At 31.3% G+C, this 26,908-nt stretch overlaps 2 protein-coding genes across 20 annotated transcripts in view; one reads left to right on the forward strand and one right to left on the reverse strand.

The window, feature by feature from the left end:
* The window catches only part of LOC139502002 (focal adhesion kinase 1-like), a 64,085-nt gene extending 63,677 nt beyond the window's left edge, over nt 1-408 (reverse strand). For 3 of the 16 annotated variants that reach the window (XM_071291471.1, XM_071291414.1, XM_071291371.1), the window contains exon 1: nt 339-376. The gene's annotated coding sequence lies outside the window, so the exon portion shown is untranslated. Of the gene's footprint in view, nt 1-138 lie in introns of all 16 variants that reach the window. The other 13 variants (XM_071291454.1, XM_071291521.1, XM_071291463.1 and 10 more) reach the window with 11 other exon arrangements.
* On the forward strand, nt 370-25,123 carry LOC139502175 (cerebral cavernous malformations protein 2 homolog). Of its 4 annotated transcripts, XM_071291579.1 has the most exons (14): nt 376-510; nt 3,545-3,655; nt 4,021-4,104; nt 4,823-4,918; nt 5,414-5,495; nt 5,928-5,974; nt 6,457-6,589; nt 7,895-7,934; nt 8,699-8,713; nt 16,403-16,526; nt 17,130-17,277; nt 18,479-18,608; nt 21,161-21,180; nt 23,475-25,123. In XM_071291579.1, exons 1-14 carry the CDS (start codon nt 481-483, stop codon nt 23,501-23,503), a joined length of 1,089 nt encoding a protein of 362 aa, XP_071147680.1. In that variant the 5' UTR covers nt 376-480; the 3' UTR covers nt 23,504-25,123. The 4 variants fall into 4 exon arrangements, with proteins under 4 accessions (XP_071147669.1, XP_071147680.1, XP_071147660.1 ...); XM_071291559.1 differs by lacking the exon at nt 21,161-21,180; XM_071291590.1 differs by lacking the exon at nt 8,699-8,713.
* Nucleotides 25,124-26,908: the final 1,785 nt, after the last annotated feature.

The raw sequence follows: 26,908 nt of genomic DNA on the forward strand, positions 1-26,908 counted from the left end.
TGAGATCAAAACACTTCACTATTGCAGGTTTTGATGTGGAAGAATGTTAACTTTACTACACTAAATATTGTAATACAAATTTAACATGTGACTGCAAGAAAGCATAGATTAGAGATATAAAATTAAAATTATCATTACCATTCCTGAATAATTTTTCCTTGGAGATTCTAAAACATTTCTCGGTGACGGAATTACCAGAATTTATTTTCTCGATAACTTCTTTCATATCCATCTTGTATGATTTTAGTCGAAATAAAATCTATTTATATTGATGCATAAACGTAGGGACAATATATTGTCAAAGACATGCCATTTTTGAAGCAAATAAAGTAACTTACCATACCTTTACGTGACCTATTTTTGGTTTTCAGGTGAATCATCAACCGGAAGTTGTCTTTGGAAGTCAACAAAAAAAAAAAGTAGAAAAAAAACTGAACTCTGGTTTTACTGGATCAGGTTCAAGATGCAACTGTCAGAGCAATGGATAGGTCTGAATTTAAAGAAAGAAAGGTACGGTTTTGCTTTATTATATTATTTAACTCTGCAGTTTTGAGGATTTGTGGTTTGAAATTGGTAAATATAACTGAATGACTGCATAAGGTAGTCTGTCTCAATGTCACAATTCATTATCTGGAGGCTGTTCAACGAAAATTGCCTAAGGTTCAGTTTGATTTACAACATATCGTATTATTATTTAGTTTTGCGGTATAATTACTATATGATATCATCAACAGAACAAGAAGACTGATCTGACATCAGAAACAAGACAAATAAATGTTTGATAGGAATATACATATAGTTTGGTTCTTCTTCTTCTTCCAGGTAAGGAACGGGATTCAATGCTGAATGTTAATGGTTCCGCATGAAAACTTTACGCAGTGTCGGGCAACACAGAAAGATTTCTCTTGGCTATTTACAAATTACATTTAAAACGTTCGCAAAAATATACAATTAAAATTATTTACAACTGGTTTTTCCTACTTCCTTTCAGAGCATGGTTAATGTACATTGTAAGTGCAGGGCTGCCAAATTTAATGATAAAAACATAAGACTCATTTACTTTCATGCTTATGTGTAGGTTTTTTCCTTTGATCTTTCCCCCCCCCCCCCCCCTCTTTGATGTTTACAATTTTGGCAAAATCTCACGCATTACATCCCTTACCAAAAAGTGCTAACATGTTGCACATAAGTTGCACATAAGATGCTCACGTTAGAAACTAACATGATTGCACACGAGTTTTTTAACATGCAAATTAGGTGAGCATTTTGTGAGCAAAAAAATTGCACATATGAAACTAACCTAATTTGCATGTTAAAAACCCCACGTGCAACTGCTCATATGAGCTTTTGTTTCACATGTGCATTTTATTAGATTGCTCATATCAGCAGTTGCTCACATGTTGCACACGTGAATATTATAGTTGACCAAAACAAAATGGCTGCTTTAAAAAAGGAATATTTTTCAAATTTAAATGAAAATCTTAAATAATTCAGTTGAAAATAAAATAACTGATATATCATGTTAAAAGAGTTATTCTTTAATTATTGTCAGTTAATTATGATTTTCATATCATTTTTTTTTTTTTATTTAAACAATAATCATGATCATGACTAAAAACATAACATTACATTATAAAACTAATAGAGGGACTTGCAAGTTTAGTACACAATGAATGTCTTTGATTAATAAGTACTGTATATCAAAAAGTTTAAAAAGGAAAAATCTTCTTCTTCTTCTTCCAGTTAAGCGGCCGCAATCAACTGTCTGATTATTCTGCCACTGTGTGTTGCGCATGAAAGTCCAAAGAAAATTTAGTTATATTTACATTTTGTGAAAGTTAAAATCCTATATACAGGTGCTCATTAAAAACAAGTGTTTATGTCTATTTTGTTAGCCGAGCCTTGAAGCATTCAAGACTCGGGGCGGTGATAGTGGAAAGTGGTAAGGCATTCCATTCCCGTATTGATTTTGGATAGAATGACATTTTCCTTATATCTGTTCTACAAAGAGGAACCTGGAAACATCCAGTCCGAGTTGTTCTTGATGCTCGGTTTGTTGGAATAAGCCTAGATGTTGCATCTATATTAACTAGGCAGTTAGTTATTTTGTACATCATGCACATCCTTGTTGTTGATCTCCTCTCTTCTAGTTGTTGCCACTCGAGTTGATTTATCATGGTGTCTACTGATGATGTGTTACGGTATTTGTTGTTAACATACCTAGCCCCTCTGCGTTGTACCATCTCAATTTTTTTCTTGTTGTTCTGTTGATGGGGGTCCCAAACTGCGCTTGCATATTCAAGTGTTGGTCTGACTAATGACTTGTATGCATTTTCTTTCAGTTGTTTGTTACTGATGTTTAGATTTCTTTTTAAGAACCAAATAGTTTTATTTGCTTTTTGGCAGATGTTATGTACATGAGTACTCCAATTTAAATCTGAGCTGATTGTAACTCCAAGATATTTTGCATCCGATACTCTCTCCAGTACATGGCCATGAAGGATATAATCTTTTGAGATTGGATTTCTTTTCTTGCTGATGGTCATGACATTGCATTTGTCTGCGTTGAATTTCATGAGCCATTGTTGTTCCCAGTCTGATAATTTGTTCAGATCCTCTTGCAGTGTTGTTGTATCTGCATCTGATGTTATTGTTAGATAGATGATTGTGTCGTCGGCAAACAATCGTGTTCTAGATCGAACCCCCTCTGGCATATCATTAATGTAGTAGAGGAAGAGTGCTGGTCCAAGGACTGAACCTTGTGGTACACCTGATTCTACATCAATGAAGCCAGAGCTTACACCTTCAACCACTATTGACTGTTGTCTACCACTTAGGAAACTCTGGATCCATCTGTTGGTTTTTCCATCAATCCCGTATCTATGTAGTTTATGGATCAGTAGTGAATGGCTTACTTTGTCAAAAGCCTTGGAGAAGTCCATGATTAAGCAATCAGTTTGCTTTCCTTCGTCCAGGTTTTGCGTGATATCATCTATGAATTCGATGAGTTGAGTTTCGCATGATATACATGTAGTACTCATTTTGAAGCAACCTCTATATATATTCCAATAAAGGACTTAAAATTGTAATATATTTCAAAATCTGACACAAAAATGAAAATAATGAAATAGAAATGATAACTTACAAATAATTAACCACAGCCACACTGGTTTTATCAGATTTCAACAATGCCTTTCTTCAAATAGCACAATATAGGACATTTTCCATATCCATCTACCTCCATTTATTGCATGCTTTTCATGAATTTGAATTTACAGGAAGTACATGACTGGGCATGTCATTTTGAAAAAGCTCATATGAGCAATGATGTAGGTTAGTTTTGAATGGTTAGAAGAATGGAAAAACTTTTCAAAGTACAAAACTAACATAAAACTAACATGGATGATAAAAATAAGACAAAAAGAGAAAAACTTTTCTGTTTGTACTTTTGCAACTTAAAATTATGTTTTCAAATTTCATTTCAATACATTTCATACTACATTTTTTTGTACTATGCCTGAAATATGTTTTAATTTAATTTTAGTTGATGTCACTATCAAGAGAAACCAAACAACACAAAGTAACAGACCCCTCACCCGATTATCTGATGGGTGATCTATTGATGAAGAAAGATTATATAGAAAGTGATGTGTGGGTGTGTACATTATTGTCTTTATCCTGCTCATTGCCTCATTCTGAAATTTGTTTACTTTGGGTATTATTTCATATTTCCTTATCTATTGTCTATCCTGTTTCATTAAGATTATATATCATATAGTTATATCAAAGACAATGTGTATGTATAGCTTCTCCTAGCTTTGATACTGGAACAGCTAAAACATAAAACTATTCAGAGGAAACTATTTTGATTGTAAATTGTGTTGTTTTGGACATAAAGAAGAAGATATAAAAATTCCTATTCCTTCAAATTTCATATTGATTGCATGGTTTTCTTTGTCAATAACTACATTTTACCAAGTATTATAGGATATAGTCAGTGACAGAATGATCTAATTTCAGTATGCCGGCCTTATACCAGGTGTTCCTGTAGAAGTAGATGTAACTAACAGAACGGATGTATTACGAATCATCGATCGTGGCAAGGTATAAACAAGCAATGTTCCCCAGCAAGATAAATTTGGATAACCTCATGTAGAAATTTTTTTGGGAGGTATATGCAGGAAACATTTTGTCTACTGGTGCAAATTGTTTTCAAATTTTTTTAAATGTATTAAAGGACGAAAATGATACTTGATATTATTTGTATTCTATCATTAGAGGAAAGTCACAAGTCAAGTTGGAATGTCAAGGTTAAAAGCATGGGTTAAATTTACATACCCCTAAACAAATATATAAATGCCATATCTTTTAGTTAACCTCAAAGATATCTTAAGTGATAATTTGCATTATATTTGTTGCAATGTAGGTTGTGTAGCCTTGCTGTAAGCTCAGATACTCGTCCTGATTCTGTAAAATACAACAGACCCTGATTACTGGCCATGGTTCATAAAATGTTACAGCAAATAGATATTTGATTATTTGATATGTAATAAAAGTACTGATATTGTGGCACATTGCATTTTATGCCTTTGTAAAACATATTTGAAGTCTTTGTTCTGTAACAATACATGCACAGTATAATTTGGATTTTCCCTTAGTTTTAAGGGAGAAAAGGTATGTTTTAAAGTATTACATGTAATAGTAAACATCTGTATGAAATATAGGATAGCCTAACAATGTTTATTTTTCTATCTAAATTTAACCATGAAAAAAGCAAAATGTGTATAACATTATTTGTACACTGATAATTTATGTCTTACAGAGAGAAGAGTTAGTTCCCCTGCAGCTTTCTCCAGATCCTGATGCTGGTTTCAGTCTCAGTAAAAGCAATATAAGGATCCACAAACAAGATTATGAGGTATGAATAATGAAAGTATAAAACATAATTGAAGTACTTAGATCTGCTTTGTATATATAACCTAAAAAAACACAAACTAAAATTTGTCAATAGAATTATATATAGGTTACTATATTTATGTATAAATGCAGACTTTTGACCTTTTTAAGATTATTTGAATAGGCCAGATTTGAAAGGAATTGAGGAATATGCTGGGGGCAAAGGGATTTTTTTTACCCACTCAGACCAAGCTAATAGATTTCCTTTATGTGTAACAAATCTAAGCTAATTTAAAGATTCTTAATTGGGGGATACTATACAATCAAATCCAAATAATAAAGTATCAGGATAATCTATATTAGTAAAAACTTGGAAAAACACTGAAATTAATGAAACTGTTCTGAAAGTATTTGGAAATTTTATTGCAGCTTTACCAAGAACATTTCAGTTAGAAATACTGGTTATATATGAAGAAATGATATCAGTCCATTTAACTGTAATTTTAATTCTTTGTAGACACTTGATATTCCTATCCATGTAATAGCAGCTTTATGTTATATTAAAGATGATGGTCTTCACATTCTAGCTATAAAATATGGTATGTAAACTAGTGGTTATTATGGGGGTATTGTTATGCAAAACCAATGGAAATACAACTTTAGCATTACAAATTTTATATTAATTCTTAAAGGGTTAATAATGAGTGAGAATAGGTTATCTCTTAATATCAACTAGACTATTATTTGATTTCAATATTCCAGTTATAATAAAAAAATCTAAGTTACCACTCGGGAAAAGTAGTCTGTAGTGACAAATGAAAGTCATCAATGACCTGATAGACCAACGAAATTTCATTAGCGTTACAACCGTCCTGATATTCAGTGATTTTCTGTATACATGTATTCCAGTTCTTTATTTGTTTTGATAAAGAAATACTGAAAGATAAAACAAAAGAAGACATAAATTAAACCTGAAATAATAAAAAAATACTTGACATCAAAAGTTTAATACTTGATAGTTTTTTTTACAGGAATTCCAGACAAATGTGATTTAGCAGTACTGTATTGTAAAAATCAGGTTAGTGTCATTATTTTGTTTATATTTTGTATAGAGATTTGCATACTAGGGTATATCCTTACCTTGAGTAGAACTCATTATTTGGGTCCTGCATCATACATGTTGGTCAGGTAGTGTCCTTTAGATTTCACTTTATCCTTCCATCAGTCACAATTTTTTTTTAAAACATAAAAAACACCAAAAGTATGGGTAGGATAATATCGCACACAATTTTTTAAACAAGATATCTAGAATCTACGAACAGGCACATCTGACCTACAGTTGTTAGTTTCTGTGTCATTTGGTCTCTTGTGAAGAGTTCTCTTACTGGCAATCACACCTTATCTTCTCTTTTATACATATAAAGAAATAACAGATTTAACAACATGCATGTAGAAGGCCATTCTTTGACCTATATTGGTTTACTGTTTACATTGTGGCATGGATGGAGAGTTGTCTCATTGGCACTCATACCACATCTTCTTATTTATATTTAATTATAGTCTCAGGCAGACACTATTTGCGCTGCTGTAGGCCAGTGTTTCCAGCGGGCTTACCAGGAGGCCACTATTGAATTACTACAGGAAACCATCAGGCAAGCTGAAAAAGATAGATCTTCTATAGCATCATCAGAAGGTATGAGGAATAAACAATTTGATGACTTACCTGGTTTTTTTTTATACGACTGCAAAAAAAAATTTTGAGTCGTATAATGGTATCATGTTATCGTTGTTGTCGTCTGAAGACACATTTAGTTTCCAGACAATAACTTAAGATTTAGTGAATGGATCTCTATAAATTTTTGCCAGAAGGTTTTACACCACTAAAGGAAGTTTGGGATTGATTTTGGGGGTTATGGTTCCAATAGTTTAGGAATTAGGGGCCAAAAAGGGGGCCCAAAATAAGCATTTTTGTAGTTTTCAAACAATTACTTGTGTTTAAGTGTATGAATCTCTCTGAAATTATTCCACAAGTTTCCAGACGATGAAGTGATGGTTAGTAATGACTTTTTGGGTCATGGCTTTAAATGTTTTGGAATTAGGGTAAAAAAAAGGGGAATTTGGGGCAAAAAAAGGGGGGAAACTAGGGTTTTCTGGTCAACGGACAATTAAGACAATTTAAAAGCAGTGTAAGGAAGGTAATTCTATAACAGTTAACACAATAACATACAATGTGTGGTATGTTCGGAAGAAGGGGGGGGGGGGGTAGTATTTTTCAATCTTTTTTTCTCCAAATTTTCTTAAATTCCAAATGATTAAAAAGTTTGAAGAAGAAATCTTTAATTGCACAATATTGCATAATAGATTTGTAAGATCTTGACATTTGTTTTGTGTCAGAAACTCATATTATGTCAAGAATTTGATCACAATCCAAATTCAGAGCTGTATCAAGCTTGAATGTTGTGTCTATACTTGCCCCAACTGTTCAGGGTTCAACCTCTGCGGTCGTATACAGCTGTGCCCTGCAGAGCACCTGGTTAAATATTGTCAGACTTATCTTAAAAGTTTGTATCATCAGAAAGAGAACAATAAAAAGTGTAGTATTAATTGTAAGATAATGGGGGATAGGCCATTAGACATCGAAACATTTTATAGTTTCAAGCATCGCATAATCAAAGAAAGAAGTATTTCTTAAAAAATCAGAAAGAAAAAAGTATCTTCTGTAACATTTAGAAATTCATAGAGACTGATTTCAGACACACAAGGTCAAAGAATCTTAGACATTTAAAACTAGAAAATTTATAGCATCAGGATTTCATCATTTCAATTTTAAACTGTTGCAGTCCATAAATCTTTCTTGAATGATTTTAGAAAAATTGATAAGATATTTTATGAGGTATAAAACTATCAATACAAGTTTGTTGATGTCATTTATCTAGAATGAATAAAACTTTTTGAAAAAAGGGCATTTTTGTTTGTTATTTTGTTTTTATTACTTTAGGTTCTAGTACAACTATTAATGACCTTAATCAACATTCATTGTGAGTATATATTTTATACCAATTTGTGAAAATTAAGCCTGTCACATCAGGTACAGACCGTTATATAATAACATGAAATTGATAACAGGAAGTAAAAAGAATATTGGACAGTACAACAGAGCCCAGAAAAACCTAACTCCTACACTCCAGTAGACATACATAGACAACAATGAACAACAAGGCCTGACTTGATACATGCACATACTGGTTAGGTTAACAAATCTCCACCATTTGCCTTTCTCAACCAGATTGTGTTAAAAAAAACCAATTACAATCTGCACAGTGCAGCTGCAAATAGAATAACTAAATGGAACAATGAAAGCGATTCTACTATGGACACATTCTTGTTTTGCTATCGCTCCAATTGTTTCTTAGGCAAGTAAGAGTCAGTATGATTATCAACTGTCATGATTTTCAATCAATTTCACTCAAAGGTGTAAGTATAAGTTGGAATCAACTCCATTCTTAATTCTCAACAGTTGATATCTTATGGCCTGTTACATGATCGAATAGACACATTTTAGTACACACCTAACTGAATACACAACTTTTTTTTATCTCATTTGTAAACCTACAAATGTATTATTTATTTTGATCTACACTACATTAAATTATTTGTTTATTTTTGTAAGAAAGCTGAATTATTAATCAGATGTTGGGTTGTTTTCAAAGAATTGACACGCAAAAGTTTTTAAAAATGTGCATAAAAATTCACATAGATTTTATTTCACTTGTTAAATCAATGTCATTATCATCTGTCATAGGTCATTAAGTAGCGAGTAAGTAATAAACAATTTTCAGTAATTTAGTTGAAATAATAAACAAAATTGCATAACTCTTACTTGAGCATATTCTGCAATAAAATTTATTTGTTTATTCTCTTTTTATATCCCATTATATTGCTATTTAACAGTAAATGGATATATCTCAGCAATAGTTATTTGTACATATATATTTAAGAGGCTGTCCAAGTAAATATCAGGCAAATCCTATGATATGGGTGGCACAACATAATTTTTTTCCCACTGAGATTTTGTTCCAATGCAATGTTTATATCATACAAAGGATATATATGTCAAAGATATTTTTGAATCAACAGTGGATTGCTCAAAAATGATTCTAAAGTTCACTAACAATGCAACAAAATTTTGTACAAAATGAAGAGTTATCTCCCCTTTTCAATGAATTTTCAGTGCTTTCTATGTATATTTTTTTCTTTATTTGTTGCAGTAAATAAAAAAACAAAATTTAACTTAAAAGATAATTGATATTCTTTTCACAAAAAGTTCGTGTAAATGATTGTCAAATGAATTTAATTATGTAAGAATAAAATGTTAAAAAGAAACTAAAAAAAATCATGCATGTTGTATGTTGTATTTTTTTGTCAATTAAAAACTTTAAAATTGCAATAGTTTTATTAGCATTTAAACACAGCCAGATTTGAATACAAGTTAAGAAATTCCGGTAAAGTCAATGATATCAAACAGATGTACAATGGTATACAAATTGGGTAATATTGCATTTAGTTTTTATAAAAGATTAAAACTACTATTGTTTGCTTCATATTTGAATCTTTACGCCAATTGCCGCTAAGAAAGTAATCAAAAATTGTTTCCTTTTATTTTTATACACTTTCGGAATTACGAATCTGAATTTTATTTTCAATTAATTTACACAATTTAATTATTGTATCTTTATTCTCATCGTGTATTAAATCTTAGTGTATTAACATCGTGACAGCATACTCTTTCTAATCCTTTCTGTTTATCCTATCCAAATAACAACATTTATACCTGTGTACGCTTGAACTCACACCTGCGGCTAAATAGCTACAAGGTAAACGAATTGACCTCAAGCCGAGAAATATACAGTGACCTTTACAAAATAATATACACACTCTGCTCACACATTAGTTGCATTGAAATGATTATCAAAACAATAACGGTAAATAGAACTGAAATATTTTCAGTTCAATATCAGTAAAAATGTTCAATAAATATTTTATGAAAAAAATCTCAACAATAATTAATTAAATTTATTCAAAAACATTTACTAGAGATAATTTTATAGGAGTTTAATTCAATCAATACAAAACGGTATATGCATATTCATATTCGTTCATTCTTATATTGTGGTTAATAACTTCGACCATTCGTCAGCTGTGCGCTTTTAATTACGTATATTGTCGATAAGCTATAAGAGTTAAACAGATTTTATTTTTTCCCAGAATTCAGTAAATCGGGCTAATACGTCACGACCCACTTAAGAATTCAACCAAAAAAAATTACAAATACTTGATTTTCTCCGTTATTAGAAGGAATATAAATTTAAAACTTTGCAAATGTGTTTTTTATGTTAAGATGAACATAATTAGATGATAAGTAAAAAATCACGGAATTTCCCTTTAAAGAAAGAATGAATTTGTGATATGAAATAGATGAAAAAATTTTGAAAACAAAATATGTCATGTGCCATACACTGCCTGGTTTTCCATGGACACCCTCTTAAATATATAGGAAATATATTTTTTCAAAATGAAGAAGGAACACCAATTTTGATAAAAAAATAGTTTGGTTTTATTTTTTGTTATTTTTGTTATTTTTGTTGTTGAAATTCTATGAAAGATTGAAATCATGCCCAGAAGATACTAATGTAATGAAATTCACAAAATGAGATTATCCACGGAGATAAAAAGTTCCTCTGGGTCTCTCAGCTCCCAATTAAAACATCAATGATAATATTAACCACCATGTGCCTGTGTGATATATATTACCAATAGTAAAATAGTAGCTGTTAAAATTTTAGTGTGAACTACTGGTATATATATGCTTAACTATCAGCAGTAATAATATCTGCTTGCTAGTTTCTAATATACAACAAAGAAAAGCCTAAATGTGTGTATAACTAGACTTTTAAAATCTGAGTAAAACTAACTTTTACAACACAAAAATATATGATTGTTATACGACTGCAATATACAACCGCAAAATTTTTGCGGTCGTATATTGGTATCATGGCTTCAGCGTTGCATCCGAAGACAGATGGTTTCCGGATAATAACTTAAGTATAAGTAAATAGAAATGAATAAAATTTTAACACAATGTTATTAACCACAAAAGGAAGCTTGGGCCCAAAACAAGCATTTATCTAGTCTGAGGACAATAAGTTGTGTATAAGTATTTCAATTCCTCTGAAATTGTACCACAATTTTTAATACCATAAGTAGAAGATTTGGATTTATTTTAAGGGTTATGGGGCAAACAGTCCAGGAATTAAGGGCCAAAAAGGGGCCAAGACAGGCATTTTTAACCGGATTTTTGTGACAAAAATGTCGGTTATTGATTTGGGGATGTACGGCGGGCGGGCGGTCAGGCGGGCGGCAATCAAATGTTGTCCGTGCATTTACTCATGAACCGTTCAACCAAAGCTTTTAAAATTTTAATATGTTGTTACTGACAACTAAATGAAGGTCAAGTTCAATAATGGCGATTTTGACTTTTACCGTTCAGGAGTTATGGTTCTTGAAAGATTGAAAAATGGAGTTTCCAGTCGTGTCCGTGCATTTACGCATGAACTGTTCTACCAAAGCTTCCCAAATTTAATATGTTGTTACTGTTGAAAAAATAGAGGTCAAGTTAAATAATGACGATTTTGACTTTTACCTTTCAGGAGTTATGGTTCTTGAAAGATTGAAAAATGGTGTTTCCAGTCGTGTCCGTGCATTTTCTCATGAACCATTTAACCAAAGCTTTTGAAATTTTTGTATGTTGTTACTGATGACAAAATAGAGGTCAAGTTCAATAATGATGATTTTGACTTTTACCGTTCAGGCGTTATGGTTCTTGAAAGATTGTAAAATGGCGTTTCCATTCACGTTGTTGCATTTACTCATGAACCATTCAATCTAAGCTTTTCAAATTTTAATATGTTGATACTGATGACAAAATGGAGGTCAAATTTGATATTGGGTGCAATAAACAGTTTCGTACTAAAAACTAGGGGTATTTCCCCAGTGAGATTTACATACTGATGGAATTCCCTGCTATTTATATACCACTAAATGAAAAAGTTGATTGTTTTTTATGTTCAATGTGAAAAACATATATTGAAGTTCAATTAAAATGCCACTTTTGTCAAGATTTAAAAAAAAAAAATGTTTTTGTGACTTCCTACTATATGGGAGGCAACTCCATAAACAGCTGATTTTCACCTGTTGCAAAAAGCACTTTGATTTGTCAGGTAAGATAGCTCCTTTCAGAGCAGGCGAACGTAGGCTGAAACTACATTTTCTTAAATCAGCCGGGTAAGCTCTTCGAAATGCATATTATAAGAAATCTCAAATATATGCACAGGTTACTGATCCGTGTGTCCAAAGGTGGTCTGTTTTTAAGGTTTTTTAGGGGGAAAATGCCTAATTTCCAGCTGATAACTTGTACCAATTTGCATGTTTAAACAAGAGATGTTGGATTTTTTTTTATTTATTCAGAAAGTTCATAGAATTATCTTTCCATTGATGTATAGATATCTATATAACTATGAAATCTGACTTCTGCATGATGGGTCCACTATTACATGCCCTGTTACAGAATGACGTCACGTAAAAAACTGTTGATTGCACCCTTAAGAGACAAATACAAAATATAGTGATGTTTTAGCATAGAAATGTGTTTGCGAATGGAGTAAAATAATTCTGAAAAATATTGTACGGCATGTATACATTAATTTAAAAGCATCAGTTTGGTATATTTAATGCAAATATTACAGATTTGTACATAGCAACCAGATATAGGAAAACCAGACTCTGTAAATATTGAAGTTTTTAAATTTTTTGCGACGTCATGATATTTTTATTCAATCTCTCATATATTTGGAACCAAAAGTTGCATATGAAAAGTGTAGATTTTTTCTACTTTGACTTTTACTCCTGATCAGTGTTACATAAAGTTTTATTCATTATAATATATATTTGGTACTTTTTATAGTCAAAAAGGTACACATGCCATTCCTAAGAAAAACACTATTTCAATATTTTCTCAACTCAGCTATAACTTAGTTCATATAGTACTAGGGACAAAATCTATTTAAAGTAACTTTATTCATGCCTATTTCATAGTTTTTATTCTATTTATTCAAAAGAAACCCTATTTCATGATTTATTTTCTTTGTAAAACTGATGAAAATGGGATACAGGAAATGTTTGGGATTTGCCAGTTAAACTGTTTGCCACTGGCCAATATGCCACTACAGCGCGACATAAAAAAAGAGCTGTTGTTTCACTATTTGTGGTCACAATCCTTAAAGTAAGACATCATTTTAATCGGTATAGTGTACAGATTCAGAAAAGCTGAGAATTTTTTATATATTGCATACAAGGTTTTGCTTAAGGGTGCTATAAACAGTTTCGTACTAAAAACTAGAGGTATTTCCCCAGTGAGATTTACATACTGATGGAATTCCCTGCTATTTATATACCACTAAATGAAAAAGTTGATTGTTTTTTATGTTCAATGTGAAAAACATATATTGAAGTTCAATTAAAATGCCACTTTTGTCAAGATTTTAAAAGAAAAAATGTTTTTGTGACTTCCTACTATATGGGAGGCAACTCCATAAACAGCTGATTTTCACCTGTTGCAAAAAGCACTTTGATTTGTCAGGTAAGATAGCTCCTTTTGGAGCAGGCGAACGTAGGCTGAAACTACATTTTCTTAAATCAGCCGGATAAGCTCTTCGAAATGCATATTATAAGAAATCTCAAATATATGCACAGGTTACTGATCCGTGTGTCCAAAGGTGGTCTGTTTTTAAGGTTTTTTAGGGGGAAAATGCCTAATTTCCAGCTGATAACTTGTACCAATTTGCATGTTTAAACAAGAGATGTTGGATTTTTTTTTATTTATTCAGAAAGTTCATAGAATTATCTTTCCATTGATGTATAGATATCTATATAACTATGAAATCTGACTTCTGCATGATGGGTCCACTATTACATGCCCTGTTACAGAATGACGTCACGTAAAAAACTGTTGATTGCACCCATTGACAATTTTCACTTTCACCATTCATCAGTAATGGTTCTTGTGATATTGCCAGGACACAAATAAATATTAATAAATCCGGTTTGCTGTCGTTTTTGTGACAGCCTCTTGTTCTAGTTTTAAGACAATAACTTGTGTGTAACTGTATGGATCTCTCTAACATTGTACCTCAAGATTCCATATAACAAAGGGAAGGCTTGGATTGATTACTTTGGGTTATGGTCCCAAAGGTTTAGGAATTAGGGGCAAAAAAAGGGGCCCAAATAAGCATTTTTGTAGCTTTCAGTCAATAAGTTTTGTATTAGTATTTCAATTGCTCTGTAATTGTGCCACAATGTTGAATACCATAAGTAGAAGGTTGGGATTTATTTTAAGGGTTATGGGGCAAACAGTCTAGGATTTAAGGGCCAAAAAGGGGCAAAAACTAGCATTTTTCTAGTTTAAGGACAATAACTTGTGTGTAATTGTATGGATCTCTCTGTCATTGTATCACAAAGTTCCATATAACAAAGGGAATGCTTGGAATGATTATGGGGGTTATGGTCCGAAAGGTTTAGGAATTAGGGGCCAAAAAAAGGGGCCCAAATAAGCATTTTTTTGTAGTTTCCAGGCAATAACTTGTGTTTAAGTGTATAAATATCTCTGGTTAAAGGACAATTTAGACAGTTTAAAAGCAGTGTAAGGTAGTTAGTCCAATATAAATTCCATTTAAAGACTACTGTTATATATGTATGTTTACACTGCTTGAAAAATAATGTATTAAGAAATGATGATTGTCTTGAGATGATTAGATATAAATTTATTTTTAGAAATTACTTTTAATCAATATTAATTTTAACCATGACTATGTCATTTTATATTTCAATATTTAATGATGTATTTAAATGAGTACCGTAGTTATTGTTGCAAGCTCCATTAGAAATTTGAATTGAGATTATTTTTGGAATAAGGGGAAGTGGTAGGTGAAAAAAAATAGGGGATGGGGATCATTGTACAATTTTTCTCATTTCAGATTTCAGAAATTAAAAAGAAAATTTCTTCAAATGTTTTTTTTTAGGGGATTGATAGTCAAAAGGCATAGTGTATTGCTCAAAAGCAAAAAAAAATAATTTTAAGTTCATTTGACCACATTCATTCTGTGTTAGAAACCTATGCTGAGTAAACTATTCTATCACAATCCAAATTCAGACCTGTATCAAGCTTAAATGTTCTGTCCATACTTGCCCCAACTGTTCAATGTTCGACCTTGTGGTCGTATAAAGCTGCGCCCTGCAGAGCATCTGGTTTAACAGACCAATCAGCATAGCTAGCAAACATCTATCTTTAACATCTCCAGAAAGTAGACTTTTAGACTTACTATACTTGACTTTTATTGAGTGATGTCTTTTAACACATAAACTCTATCCAATTTCTCTAACAGTTAAACTAGTGCCTATCGTTCATAGATTTTGTTAAGCTAGACATTGCTTTTAATTTCCTATATCCTGGCGACATATAAGTTTATCGTGTATATTATGTACATTTCTGTAAATAAATTTTGTGCATGTGTAACTACCTGGTCGAGGATTTCTTCTCAACATCTTAAATTTGGAATAACTTTTTGTGAATACTTTAACATTTTAAAACTAATTTGTTAAAGGAATACAGCTAGCTGTGTGTGCTTCAACGCTGGAGGAATCTGCATTAAGAAGAAGAATGCCTCTTTCTGGAAAAATTTTAAGTCAATTATTGTTAATGGCATATACAAATATACGATATATAATTGTATAATCATTTCATTTTTAATTCTTCTCAAAATCATTAAAATTGCAAATATGTCTGAAATTAAAATATCAAAATAAATATTTGCATCATTATTGCAAAATTTCCAATCTTTCCCATCTTTGGACAATAGCATAGAAATTTTACAATAAGCTTATGGAAATGAAAAGAGCAAAACAAAATTTGAAAGAAATATAGTCAGAAAAAAATATCAGACTATCTATAAAATTGGCTGAATCACAACATCCAAGACGCTTTGATTTATTAATATACCCCTGGCAAACAAATTTTTGGGGTGTTTATAGGAATGGCCATGTCTGTCTGTCTGTCCATCCACCCCTCTTTGTGTCCAGTGCAAAACTATGTTCTGTAAAATTAAGCTCAAGCAAACTTGGTATGCTATTTGCATCAAGGAGTGGCAATTTGTCACTCTGACCTTGACTTTGGGCATTGACCCTCCTAATATTAAAACCTTGTTAAATTCATGTCAGGTGCATAAATTTTGTATCTTAGTACTTAGGCTAAATATTAGTCCTTCTATCTCAGGTCTAAAATACAAGTGTTCATGCTAACCTGATCAACCGTGATACTTTTGTCTAACCTTTTTTCTTCTTCAATTTTTCGAATTTGGAAAGTAGTTTAACTGACAAAATAATCTCTCTTATTTAGTTTATCCACATCAGATCAAGAAGAAACTAAACCAAGAAAACATAGGACTCGCAGTGTTGGTGAAAAAAGTGAAACAAGTAGTATTGGTCATCATGCATTACTGGTCAAGGAATATATGAACAAGGTGATATTATTATAGATATAAATATACAATGTATAAAAAGAAAATCTTAGGTGACACGTAAACAGTCAAGTAAAACAAATTAGTAGTAGATGATATGGTTTAAAACCAGATGTAGCCCTTGAACAATTGTGGTGAGAGTTGTGAAAATTTAATCTTTGGGAATACACAGGTAAAAATGAATAGGTATGTCTTAATTATGTGACTGACAATGCAGTTATTTCTGTATTTGATAAAGACACAACATTTTAGAGACTAACAGCTGTGGTTACAATCTTTGAAATTTATTATAAACATGTGCTTGTATATGCAACACAAATGGTGTCAGTTTCAATCAAATTATATACAATCTTTAAAAGAAGCACATAATTTAAATATGAATTCAACATACATATAGAAACACAGAATATTTTTGTTTAAAATTAATCTTCCTATACATATATACCGGTAAGTGAAACTCTAGCAATAACTCATACCTTACCGTACATACAATTTCATATGTTTTGTTCCCAGAAATGACATTTATCATCAGAAATTTATTATTTTTATATTTAATGAACTATATTGTATTTGTGACTTTTAATTTGCATGGAATTATTTTTACAGCTTCCTAATATTTTTACAAATTATGATGAGTTGAAACAGTTCGGTACTTTGTTTCAAGCCTTGAATGATCCCTCCAATACAGACATCTCAGAGATATGTGATAAAATGTTTAAACTGTATGGACCAAATAGAGAACATCTTATGGCAGGTAAATTCATTGAATGTATGGACCAAATAGAGAACATCTTATGGCAGGTAAATTCATTGATTGTTTGACCAAAGAGATAACATCTTATGTCAGGTAAAATCATTGATTATTTTGACCAAAGAGAGAACATCTTATGGCAGGTAAATTCATTGAATGTATGGACCAAATAGAGAACATCTTATGGCAGGTAAATTCATTGAATGTATGGACCAAAGAGAGAACATCTTATGGCAAGTAAATTCATTGAATGTATGGACCAAAGAGAGAACATCTTATGGCAAGTAAATTCATTGAATGTATGGACCAAAGAGAGAACATCTTATGGCAGGTAAATTCATTGATTGTTTTGACCAAAGAGAGAACATCTTATGGCAGGTAAATTCATAAACAGCATACCAAAGAGAGAACATCTTATGGCAGGTAAATTAATTAATTGTAAAGACCAAAGAGAGAACATCTTATGGCAAGTAAATTCATTGATTGTTTTGACCAAAGAGAGAACATCTTATGGCAGGTAAGTTCATAAACAGCATACCAAAGAGAGAACATCTTATGGCAGGTAAATTAATTAATTGTAAAGACCAAAGAGAGAACATCTTATGGCAAGTAAATTCATTGATTGTTTTGACCAAAGAGAGAATATCTTATAGAAGGTAAATTCATTGAATGTATGGACCAAAGAGAGAACATTTGATGACAGATAAATTCACTGACTTTATTGACTAAAGAGAGAACATCTAATAACAAGTCAATTTATTAACATTGGGAAAAGATCATTTGACAGAGTTATCTGCTATCTTTAGTGACCAGGAAAGAACATCCAATAAAAATGTATAAATTATATTGATCAGAAAACTATGATAACATTTAAACAGAAAAAACTACTGAATTTCATTGTAAAATTACCAATATTAGATTTTCAAAATTACCTTCACTTGTATGAGCAACCGCATTTTTATAACCAAAGAATCAATAAATGATCAGGAATGCTTAAGAAAAGTAGGCATTTTCTCAACTACACTCAGTTAGGTTGCCAGAAGTGTGTAAGGATAACCTATAAGTTGTATACTTTTATTCCATTTGCACATGATTTTAAAGCCATAGTTCAATTTCAATGGCAATACTTTTACACTACACAAAATATGCATAAACGTTTTTTTATTATTACAAAGATTAATAAGTTTAATAATTTCCTTTCTAGAGTTATGTCCCTTTATTCCCAGTAAGCATTATCAATACTTTGAGAGATTCCTGAAGGACAAAAAAATAAGTGTATCAGAGAATGGACACAGCACCATGTCAAGTAGTCACAGTTATAACAGAATATACACGTAAGTATCACACAACAAACTCGCCTATTTTCAATTCAATGTGTTTAATAAATACATTTGGTGAAAACTTTTTTTGCATGAAAACTTTTTATTGATATTAATCAGTGATATTATCCTTTATAGAGTGTGTCTATACTTTGTATTTTTAGCTTTGCTTTCAACATAATTGACAAAACTTTTTACCACTAAAAAATGTGTGTTTTTACAAATTGTCATACAAGTTGAAATACACTGTTCAAAGTCTATTTGTTTTTGTTTGGATTTTGGCTGATAAATTCAATTCAGTTTAACTTTTTGTTAATACAAAATAATACATGTCTTTTTTTATTTTCAAAGTGGTGCTTTACATTTGCATGTACTTGTCCTAATTATGCATGAACATTTTATTTATTTGCACAGAAAAACAAACATTTGCACATATTTATGCCTGTAAAAAAAAAGCACAATTTCACACAATGAAGAACTTTTTAAAGAATAGGAAAACAGAAAACTAAGATAGAACCACCAATAATTGTTTAAAATCTGTCAATATGGTTAAGATTCTGTTCAGGTGTAATTGGTATACACAGAAATACTTTTTTTGTGTGAATATATTGTATCACAAAAAGGACATTTAATGACTAATGGAAAAATTTCATTTCTTTAAAAACTGTGCAAAGATTAGAAAACATTTTTATACAACCGCAAATATTTTGTATGTTTAATGTATAATGCTATGATGTCGTCGTCGACTGAAGACACATTTGGTTTCCAGACTATAACTTTAGTTAAGATAAATGGATCTCTATGAAATTTTACCAGAAGGTTCAATACCACAAAAGGAAAGTTGGGATTGATTTTGGAGGTTAAGATACTAACAGTATAGGAATTAGGGCCCAAAAACAAGCAATTTATGTAGTTTCTTGACAAAAACTTGTGTGTAAGTGTATGGATTTCTCGGACATTGTACCACAACTTTCCATATCACAAAGGGAAGGCTGTGATTTAGTTTGGGGGTAATTGCCCCCAACATGTAGGAATCAGGGGCAAAAAAGGGGCCAAAAACAAGCATTTTTCTAGTTTCCAGACAAAAACTTGTGTTTAATTGTATGGATCTCTCTAAAATTGTACGAAAAGGTTCCATTCTACAAAGGGAAGGCTGGGGTTGAGTTTGTGGATACTTGCTCCAAAAAGGAGGAAGGGGGTCCAAACAGGTTTTTTTTAAGGGGTTCATAAATATTTTTTTTCCTTCGAATTTCAAATTCTTTGTAAAGTTTCAAGAAGAAATATTAAAATGCACAGTATTGCGCAAAAGAAGGGAATGCTGGTTTCAGCAAAGCATTTAATTAACTGGATTTTTGTGACAAAAGTGTTGGTTATTGACTTGGGGATGTACGGCGGGCAGTTGGGCGGTTGGGCAGTAAACAAATGTTGTCCTGCATTTACTTATGAACCATTCATCCAAAGCTTTTAAAATTATAATAGTTGTTACTGACAACAAAATGAAGCTCATGTTCAAGAATGACGATTTTGACTTTTACCGTTCAGGAGTTATGGTTCTTGAAAGATTGAAAAATGGCGTTTCCAGTCTTGTCCGTGCATTTACACATGAACTGTTCAACCAAAGCTTCCCAAATTTCAATATGTTGTTACTAATGAAAAATGGAGGTCAAGTTCAAGAATGACGATTTTGACTTTTACCGTTCAGGAGTTATGGTTCTTGAAAGATTGAAAAATGGTGTTTCCAGTCTTGTCCTTGCATTTACGCATGAACTGTTCAATAAAAGCTTCCCAAATTTTAATATGTTGTTACTAATGAAAAATGGAGGTCAAGTTCAAGAATGACTATTTTGACTTTTACCGTTCAGGAGTTATGGTTCTTGAAAGATTGAAAAATGGCGTTTCCAGTCGTGTCCGTGCATTTACGCATGAACTGTTCAACCAAAGCTTCCCAAATTTTAATATGTTGTTACTAATGAAAAATGGAGGTCAAGTTCAAGAATGACTATTTTGACTTTTACCGTTCAGGAGTTATGGTTCTTGAAAGATCAAAAAATGGCGTTTCCATTTTTGTTGTTGCATTTACTCATGAACTGTTCAACCAAAGCTTTTCAAATTTTAATATGTTGATACTGATGACAAAATGCAGGTCAAATTTGATATTGACGATTTTCACTCTCACTGTTCATCAGTTATGGTTCTTGTGATATTGCCTGGACACAAATAAATGTTAATAAAAACTGGGGCTGATCTCAGGTGCTCCGGAAGGGTAAGCAGATCCTGCTCCACATGAGGCACCTGTCAGGAAACATCATGAATAAGATTACTGTAAGGTTTATAAAAATAAATTTTTCCTTATTTTATTGATACATGTACTTAGTTTTTGACAGTTAACAAATACTGAAAGTAGCAACAGCAGTATTCTGTACAACCTTTTATAAATTTTAATTGTAAGTGAGCAGATTTGATTTTTTTAGTTTTGAATGCATAACAGCTTTTTTGTAACTCATCACTGAAATAAGGCATTTTGTTTGATGGCATTAAACTTGATGTCATTTTCTTATAACATATAGGAAACATAACTACAGCGAAGGTAAGACCAGCAAAAACCCTAGACTGTTAGACAACTAATAATACAGGGTCACTACACAACTTGTGGCTATATATAAACTCTATTGCAGTTTTATTGTATATAATGTTTTTGTTTGGGAATTGTACACCTTTTATCTGTAAATAACAACTTAGTTTCTTTAATTTAATGTAATACTTCACTTTTTCTGCAGTCTATTGATATGGAAAAAAGTAAAACTACAGATTTTAGTATGGAACACTAATTAAAGTTTTGAGCGTATTAGTATACCAAGTTTTATCTGGGAGAAGATTTGCTTTGTAATTTTCTTTTTTTTTTTTACTTTTAATATAAAGATTATCAATAAAGAATTTACGTCTACATTTATTCTTAGTCGAAGGAGAAAAAGCAGGATTAGATCTATTTTACCATCATTTTAGTGTCCATACATACATCGGAACTTCTTCTAATGAACCATAGACACATACATTACCATCAAGGGGTTGGAACTCCTTGTTTTTGGACGATCAATGCAAATGGATGGGGAAATATAGTTAGAACCCCCCTTTTAAAAATGGCTGATTCTGCCACTGGAGTCCAAAAGCAAGACATAGAAATGCTGTTTTAGTGGCAGCAGCAACAATTGTATAAGTTTGTGATTAGATCTAGTTTATGGTGAACGTCAAGTGGTAGGTCAATGATATTTGGTATGCAGTTGTATGAGCATTGGCTCATCTCATTTCCATGGACACCCTCTTAATCATGGTCTTTTGACTTTGAAAATTTTGCTTAGTTTATATATAAATTAGTTTGTGATTAGTTCAGTCAAATATGAACTGATTATTTTAAGTCAATGATATTTGGTTTTCAAATTTATTACCATTTGCAAGCATAATTTCTATGGAGATAAGCATTGACTCATCTCATTACCATGGAGATTGTTTAGCCATGTACCTTCTGTCAGGGTTCATTGACTTTGAATATTTGCATAACTTACATGACAAAGTATTACTATTTTCATTTCAACATTGCATTATCAAAATTACAAAAAGGCAAGACATATCTCTGTGGTAACAGTTTATTTATATTGCCTGAAAAGTTTCAGAAGAGAAGATGTAAAAAATTAACATATGTATTTACCATAGATGCCTTTTGAACAAATCCAGGGATTTCTAAGCACCTTAATTATAATGTCAAATGATAGATAGATAGATATAGGCTTAGTTATTGCTCTTCCTAAATGGTCAAATTTTTATTTGAATCCAACACTAAGGAGTATATTTAACATTATTTTTAAGCTATATAAGCTTTTTAGCCAGCTTTAAATATGCTGTCTTTCAATCTGCAGTATTAAAAAAATAGTGGAAATTGCTAAGAAAAGTTAGCTATACTTTTGTGTCTTTGTGTAGGCAAGCTGGGTAGGAAAAACTATCATGGATTTTTTTTACAGTACATGCTTAATAATTTTGATCAGAAGCATACCGGGTAGATCAAATTTACAAAATCTTTTAAATGTCAATTTTATATTTTAGCTTTCTTGTTATGTTATCCTAGCAAATCCCTTATCTCAAAAGACAAAAAGATATATAAACCAGGAGTGGAGATTAAAGGGAACACAGCTGCTTGTATTTACTCCATTTCACTTTGTTCACAAAGATAAAAAAAAAACTCCCTTATTACCATCCCTCAGACACCATGGTTGCAGTTACTGCCATATATTTCATTCATTATTACACTTGATGCTTTTACATATATGGGTACCTTCCACCATATCCACACATTTAATTTGGGATTTTATTAGTTTTCTTGATACACTTGCGTTTTAACCTTTTCTATTTTTCACTATAATATATAGTCTAGGATTTTGATCTTGTTTACTTGTCTCTTATCAAACTTTGAGCACTAAACTTTTAAACATATTTTTAATTGTTGATGTTCTGACCCTGATTTTAATTTGTTAAATAATGTTCTTATGAAATGAAAAGACATAAACAGCTTGTAAAATAAGAAAAGGATAAACAGGTCTAGCAATAAGGTTATTTGGGATAAATAATTGTCCATGGGCAATAGCAAGTAGTATCTTTATTGTTTATAAAAGTTTTAAAATATTCATTTTTATAAATCCTGTGACATTTTAAAGTTTTGATAGAAACATAATACAGTTGCTGATTTCCATCCCCATGTCATTTGATATTTAATATATCTTTTAAACTTTCTCAATAGGTATTTCCCTGTATAGCTTTTGAAAATATATATATAATAAAATAATAATTCATGATTATTATTATAAAAAAAGTCTATATGTCTTTGTTTTATAGGAGGTCTCAAAGTGATGTATCAACAATGAATGCCAGTGATCTTGATCATGTGTTGGAACGTTTATCTGTAGAATTGGAGAAAATGGACGCTAGTGTTGGCGATGTAAATAATTCCTATATTTATACTGACAACAATGATACACGATAGTTCTTCATGAATAATTGTACATTTACTGATATGCAATGCTGTATTTATTTTATTGTTTCTGGATCACTTTTAAAGGATTATTCTTAATTTGGAGAAAGTATACGTTTATTTTCTTAAATTTATTGCAAAAAAATGTTTGTTGTAAAAATTATGAACAGCTGTACATGTAAAATAATGAAGGCTAAAATTTTATTTCACCAAAATTTTCATTTCTATTGGACAACATTTCCTGTATTTCCCTTTGAGATTGTCAGTTTTAAATTTTGTTTTGAAATCAAAATATTATAATTTAACACAAGCTTTTCTTCTTCCATGCAATGATTTCAAGTATTTAGAGCAAAGTCGATTTTTTTTCTCAACACTTACTGAAGTTTGTAAATATTTCCCTTTTAATGTTTTTGGTCTGTGCATCCCTTCTTAAGTTTCTCCATTTGTCTGTCTGTCCCGCTTCAGGTTAATGTTTTTGGTCAAGGTAGTTTTGATGATGAAGTTGAAGACAGTCAACTTGAAACTTAGTACACATGTTCCCCATGATATCTTTCTTATTTCAATTCCAAATGAGAGTTTTGGCCAAAATTTCATGGTTCACTAAACATAGAAAATGGTGGTGCGGATGTACTATGGAAACATTCTTGTTTATTATATTTTTAAAATCATATTAGGCATTAGTATTACTTTCACCATTTATATTGCATATACCGGTAAGTTGAATATGATCTTTTGTTTTGCATTCATATAGTTTACAAGGGACATTCTCAAATGTCTTTACATATGATGCTCATCCAGATACGATAAATGGAATTTTCATCAACAGTCACATGACTAAAAGGTTGTAAGTTGTTGGCTTTTATCTTATTGTAACTGTTAGCATACATGTATATTAATTATTATCTAAGAGAATTTGATTATATAATATATAGGGGAAGACTGGGTATATTCGGACACTTTTGTTTTTTGTGTCGGAAAAGCGCTGTTGTGACCACATCCATCACGTGATTGTTCCCCCTTGTGATTTTTTTGAAAAGTCACGTTACTTTTAAGCCAAAAATAGAAGAACTTTCATTGGTTCATAGGTTACCGTCTGCCTATATCCTTATCATCAGTAATATTAGATCCAATCTCTTCTTTAAAACCTTTGTGTAAATTCAAATCAAACTTGACCTTTTTCCTCCTTTTGTCATGCTTGCAAAGTGAATGGATCTGACCTTTGCCTTGTGACTGCATACAAAACATGGGCTTAAAAAGATGAATTAGACTTCTGTAAAAACTTAATACATATTTTTTCTGCTTAGAGATTTTTGTCAGTTTACTCTGTATGTATTTACACACATTGCAAATATCTTTTTACTGGTTTGTATGTTTTGAAAAGAGACTATAATTTTATTTAAACTTGTTATTTTTTTTATTAATATGAAGCTGATTGTGATTTTGTAAATATCATGTATTAAAATTTAATTTATTGTTATGCAGAACAGCAATAAATTTTATTATGTGCTTTAAACTCATTATCTATATGAAATTGGTGACTGTTTAAAATTGTGACTGTATGGTGGTTAATGGTCAACCATATACTGTACATATCACTGTATCTGTAGTGTCTTGATTTGGTTTAAACCTCATTTTTTTGCACACTCAGTTAGATATGAACTGCCTCATTACACCACTTAGCAAAAATCAATACTACCTAATTTGTCAAAGTTCTTAAATGTCACAAGATATGGAATCAGGGTCAATATTTTCCACTGTTTTCTTGGTTACACACAGAGGCTATATCAAGTCTACTTCAGGATGGTTTCAAAACACAAATATATATATCAATTTGTTTTTAGGTTTTATCCTAATAAACAAAGTAAAATATCAACTCCTCCATAAAACATACATCTTTTTGCTAGTTTTTGCTCACCTTGCCCAAATGAGCTTTTCTCATCACTTGGGGTCTGTCGTCTTCGTCCAAAATGCACAAAGGATCATCAAATCAAGATATACAAATAAGTCTGCATCTTCGAAATCGTCAATGGAATCCGTATTATAGTAATTGCCCTTTGATGAAGATTTTTACTAATTTTCTACATGTTTGCCTTGTCTTATATCTTAAAAGTTATAAAACATAGATAGAAACTTAAAATAGATAACATGATCATTAAGACCAGATATATAGTTAAGAGTATATAGAGGAACTTGTTCAACATCTCCTTATTGGAGCTATTGCGATTTTTACTCTCTTTTTTTTTGCATTTTGACTTGTATGATAAATAGACACTTTAAATCACAAAAAAAATTACCAGCAAGGCAAGATCTACAAACAAGTCAAATGTTGCTGATATAGTTATTAAATTGCATCTCTTTATTTTTTTACCCTATTTTGTGTTTCAAACAAAAACTAAAACAGATAAAGAGAGACAGACTAAATGATCAGCAATACAAGATAAAACTAGAGGCTCTAAAGAGCCTGTGTCGCTCACCTTGGTCTATGTGCATATTAAACAAAGGACACAAATGGATTCATGACAAAATTGTATTTTGGTGATGGTGATGTGTTTGAAGTTCTTACTTTACTGAACGATTTTGCTTCTTACAATTATATCTATAATGAACTTTGCCCATTAGTAACAGAGAACTATATTTGGTAAAAATTTACATAAATTTACCAAATTAATGAAAATTGTTAAAAATTGACTATAAAGGGCAATAACTCCTTAAGGGGTCAATTGACCATTTAGGTCATGTTGACTTATTTGTAGATCTTACTTTGCTGAACATTATTGCTGTTTACAGTTTATCGCTATCTATAATAGTATTCAAGATAACCAAAAACGGCAAAATTTCTTTAAAAATTACCAATTGGAGGGCAGCAACCCAACAACCAGTTGTCCAATTCATCTGAAAAATTCAGGGCAGATAGATATTGACTTGATTAACAATTTAACTTCTTGTCAGATTTGCTCTAGATGCTTTGGTTTCATAGTTATAAGCCAAAAACTGCATTTTACCCCTATGTTCTATTTTTAGCCGTGGCGGCCATCTTGGTTGAATGGCCAGGTCATCGGACACATTTTTTCCTAGATTTTTTTACTAGATATCCCAAAGATGATTGTGGCCTAGTAGTTTCAGTGGAGATTTTGTAAAAGATTACTTAGATTTATGAAAAATGGTTAAAGATTGACTATAAAGGGCAATAACTCCTAAAGGGGTCAACTGACCATTTTGGTCATGTTGACTTATTTGTAGATCTTACTTTGCTGAACATTATTGCTGTTTACAATTTATCTCTATCTATAATAATATT

Source organism: Mytilus edulis, chromosome 1 (assembly GCF_963676685.1).
Source record: "Mytilus edulis chromosome 1, xbMytEdul2.2, whole genome shotgun sequence".
Classification (NCBI taxonomy): domain Eukaryota; kingdom Metazoa; phylum Mollusca; class Bivalvia; order Mytilida; family Mytilidae; genus Mytilus; species Mytilus edulis.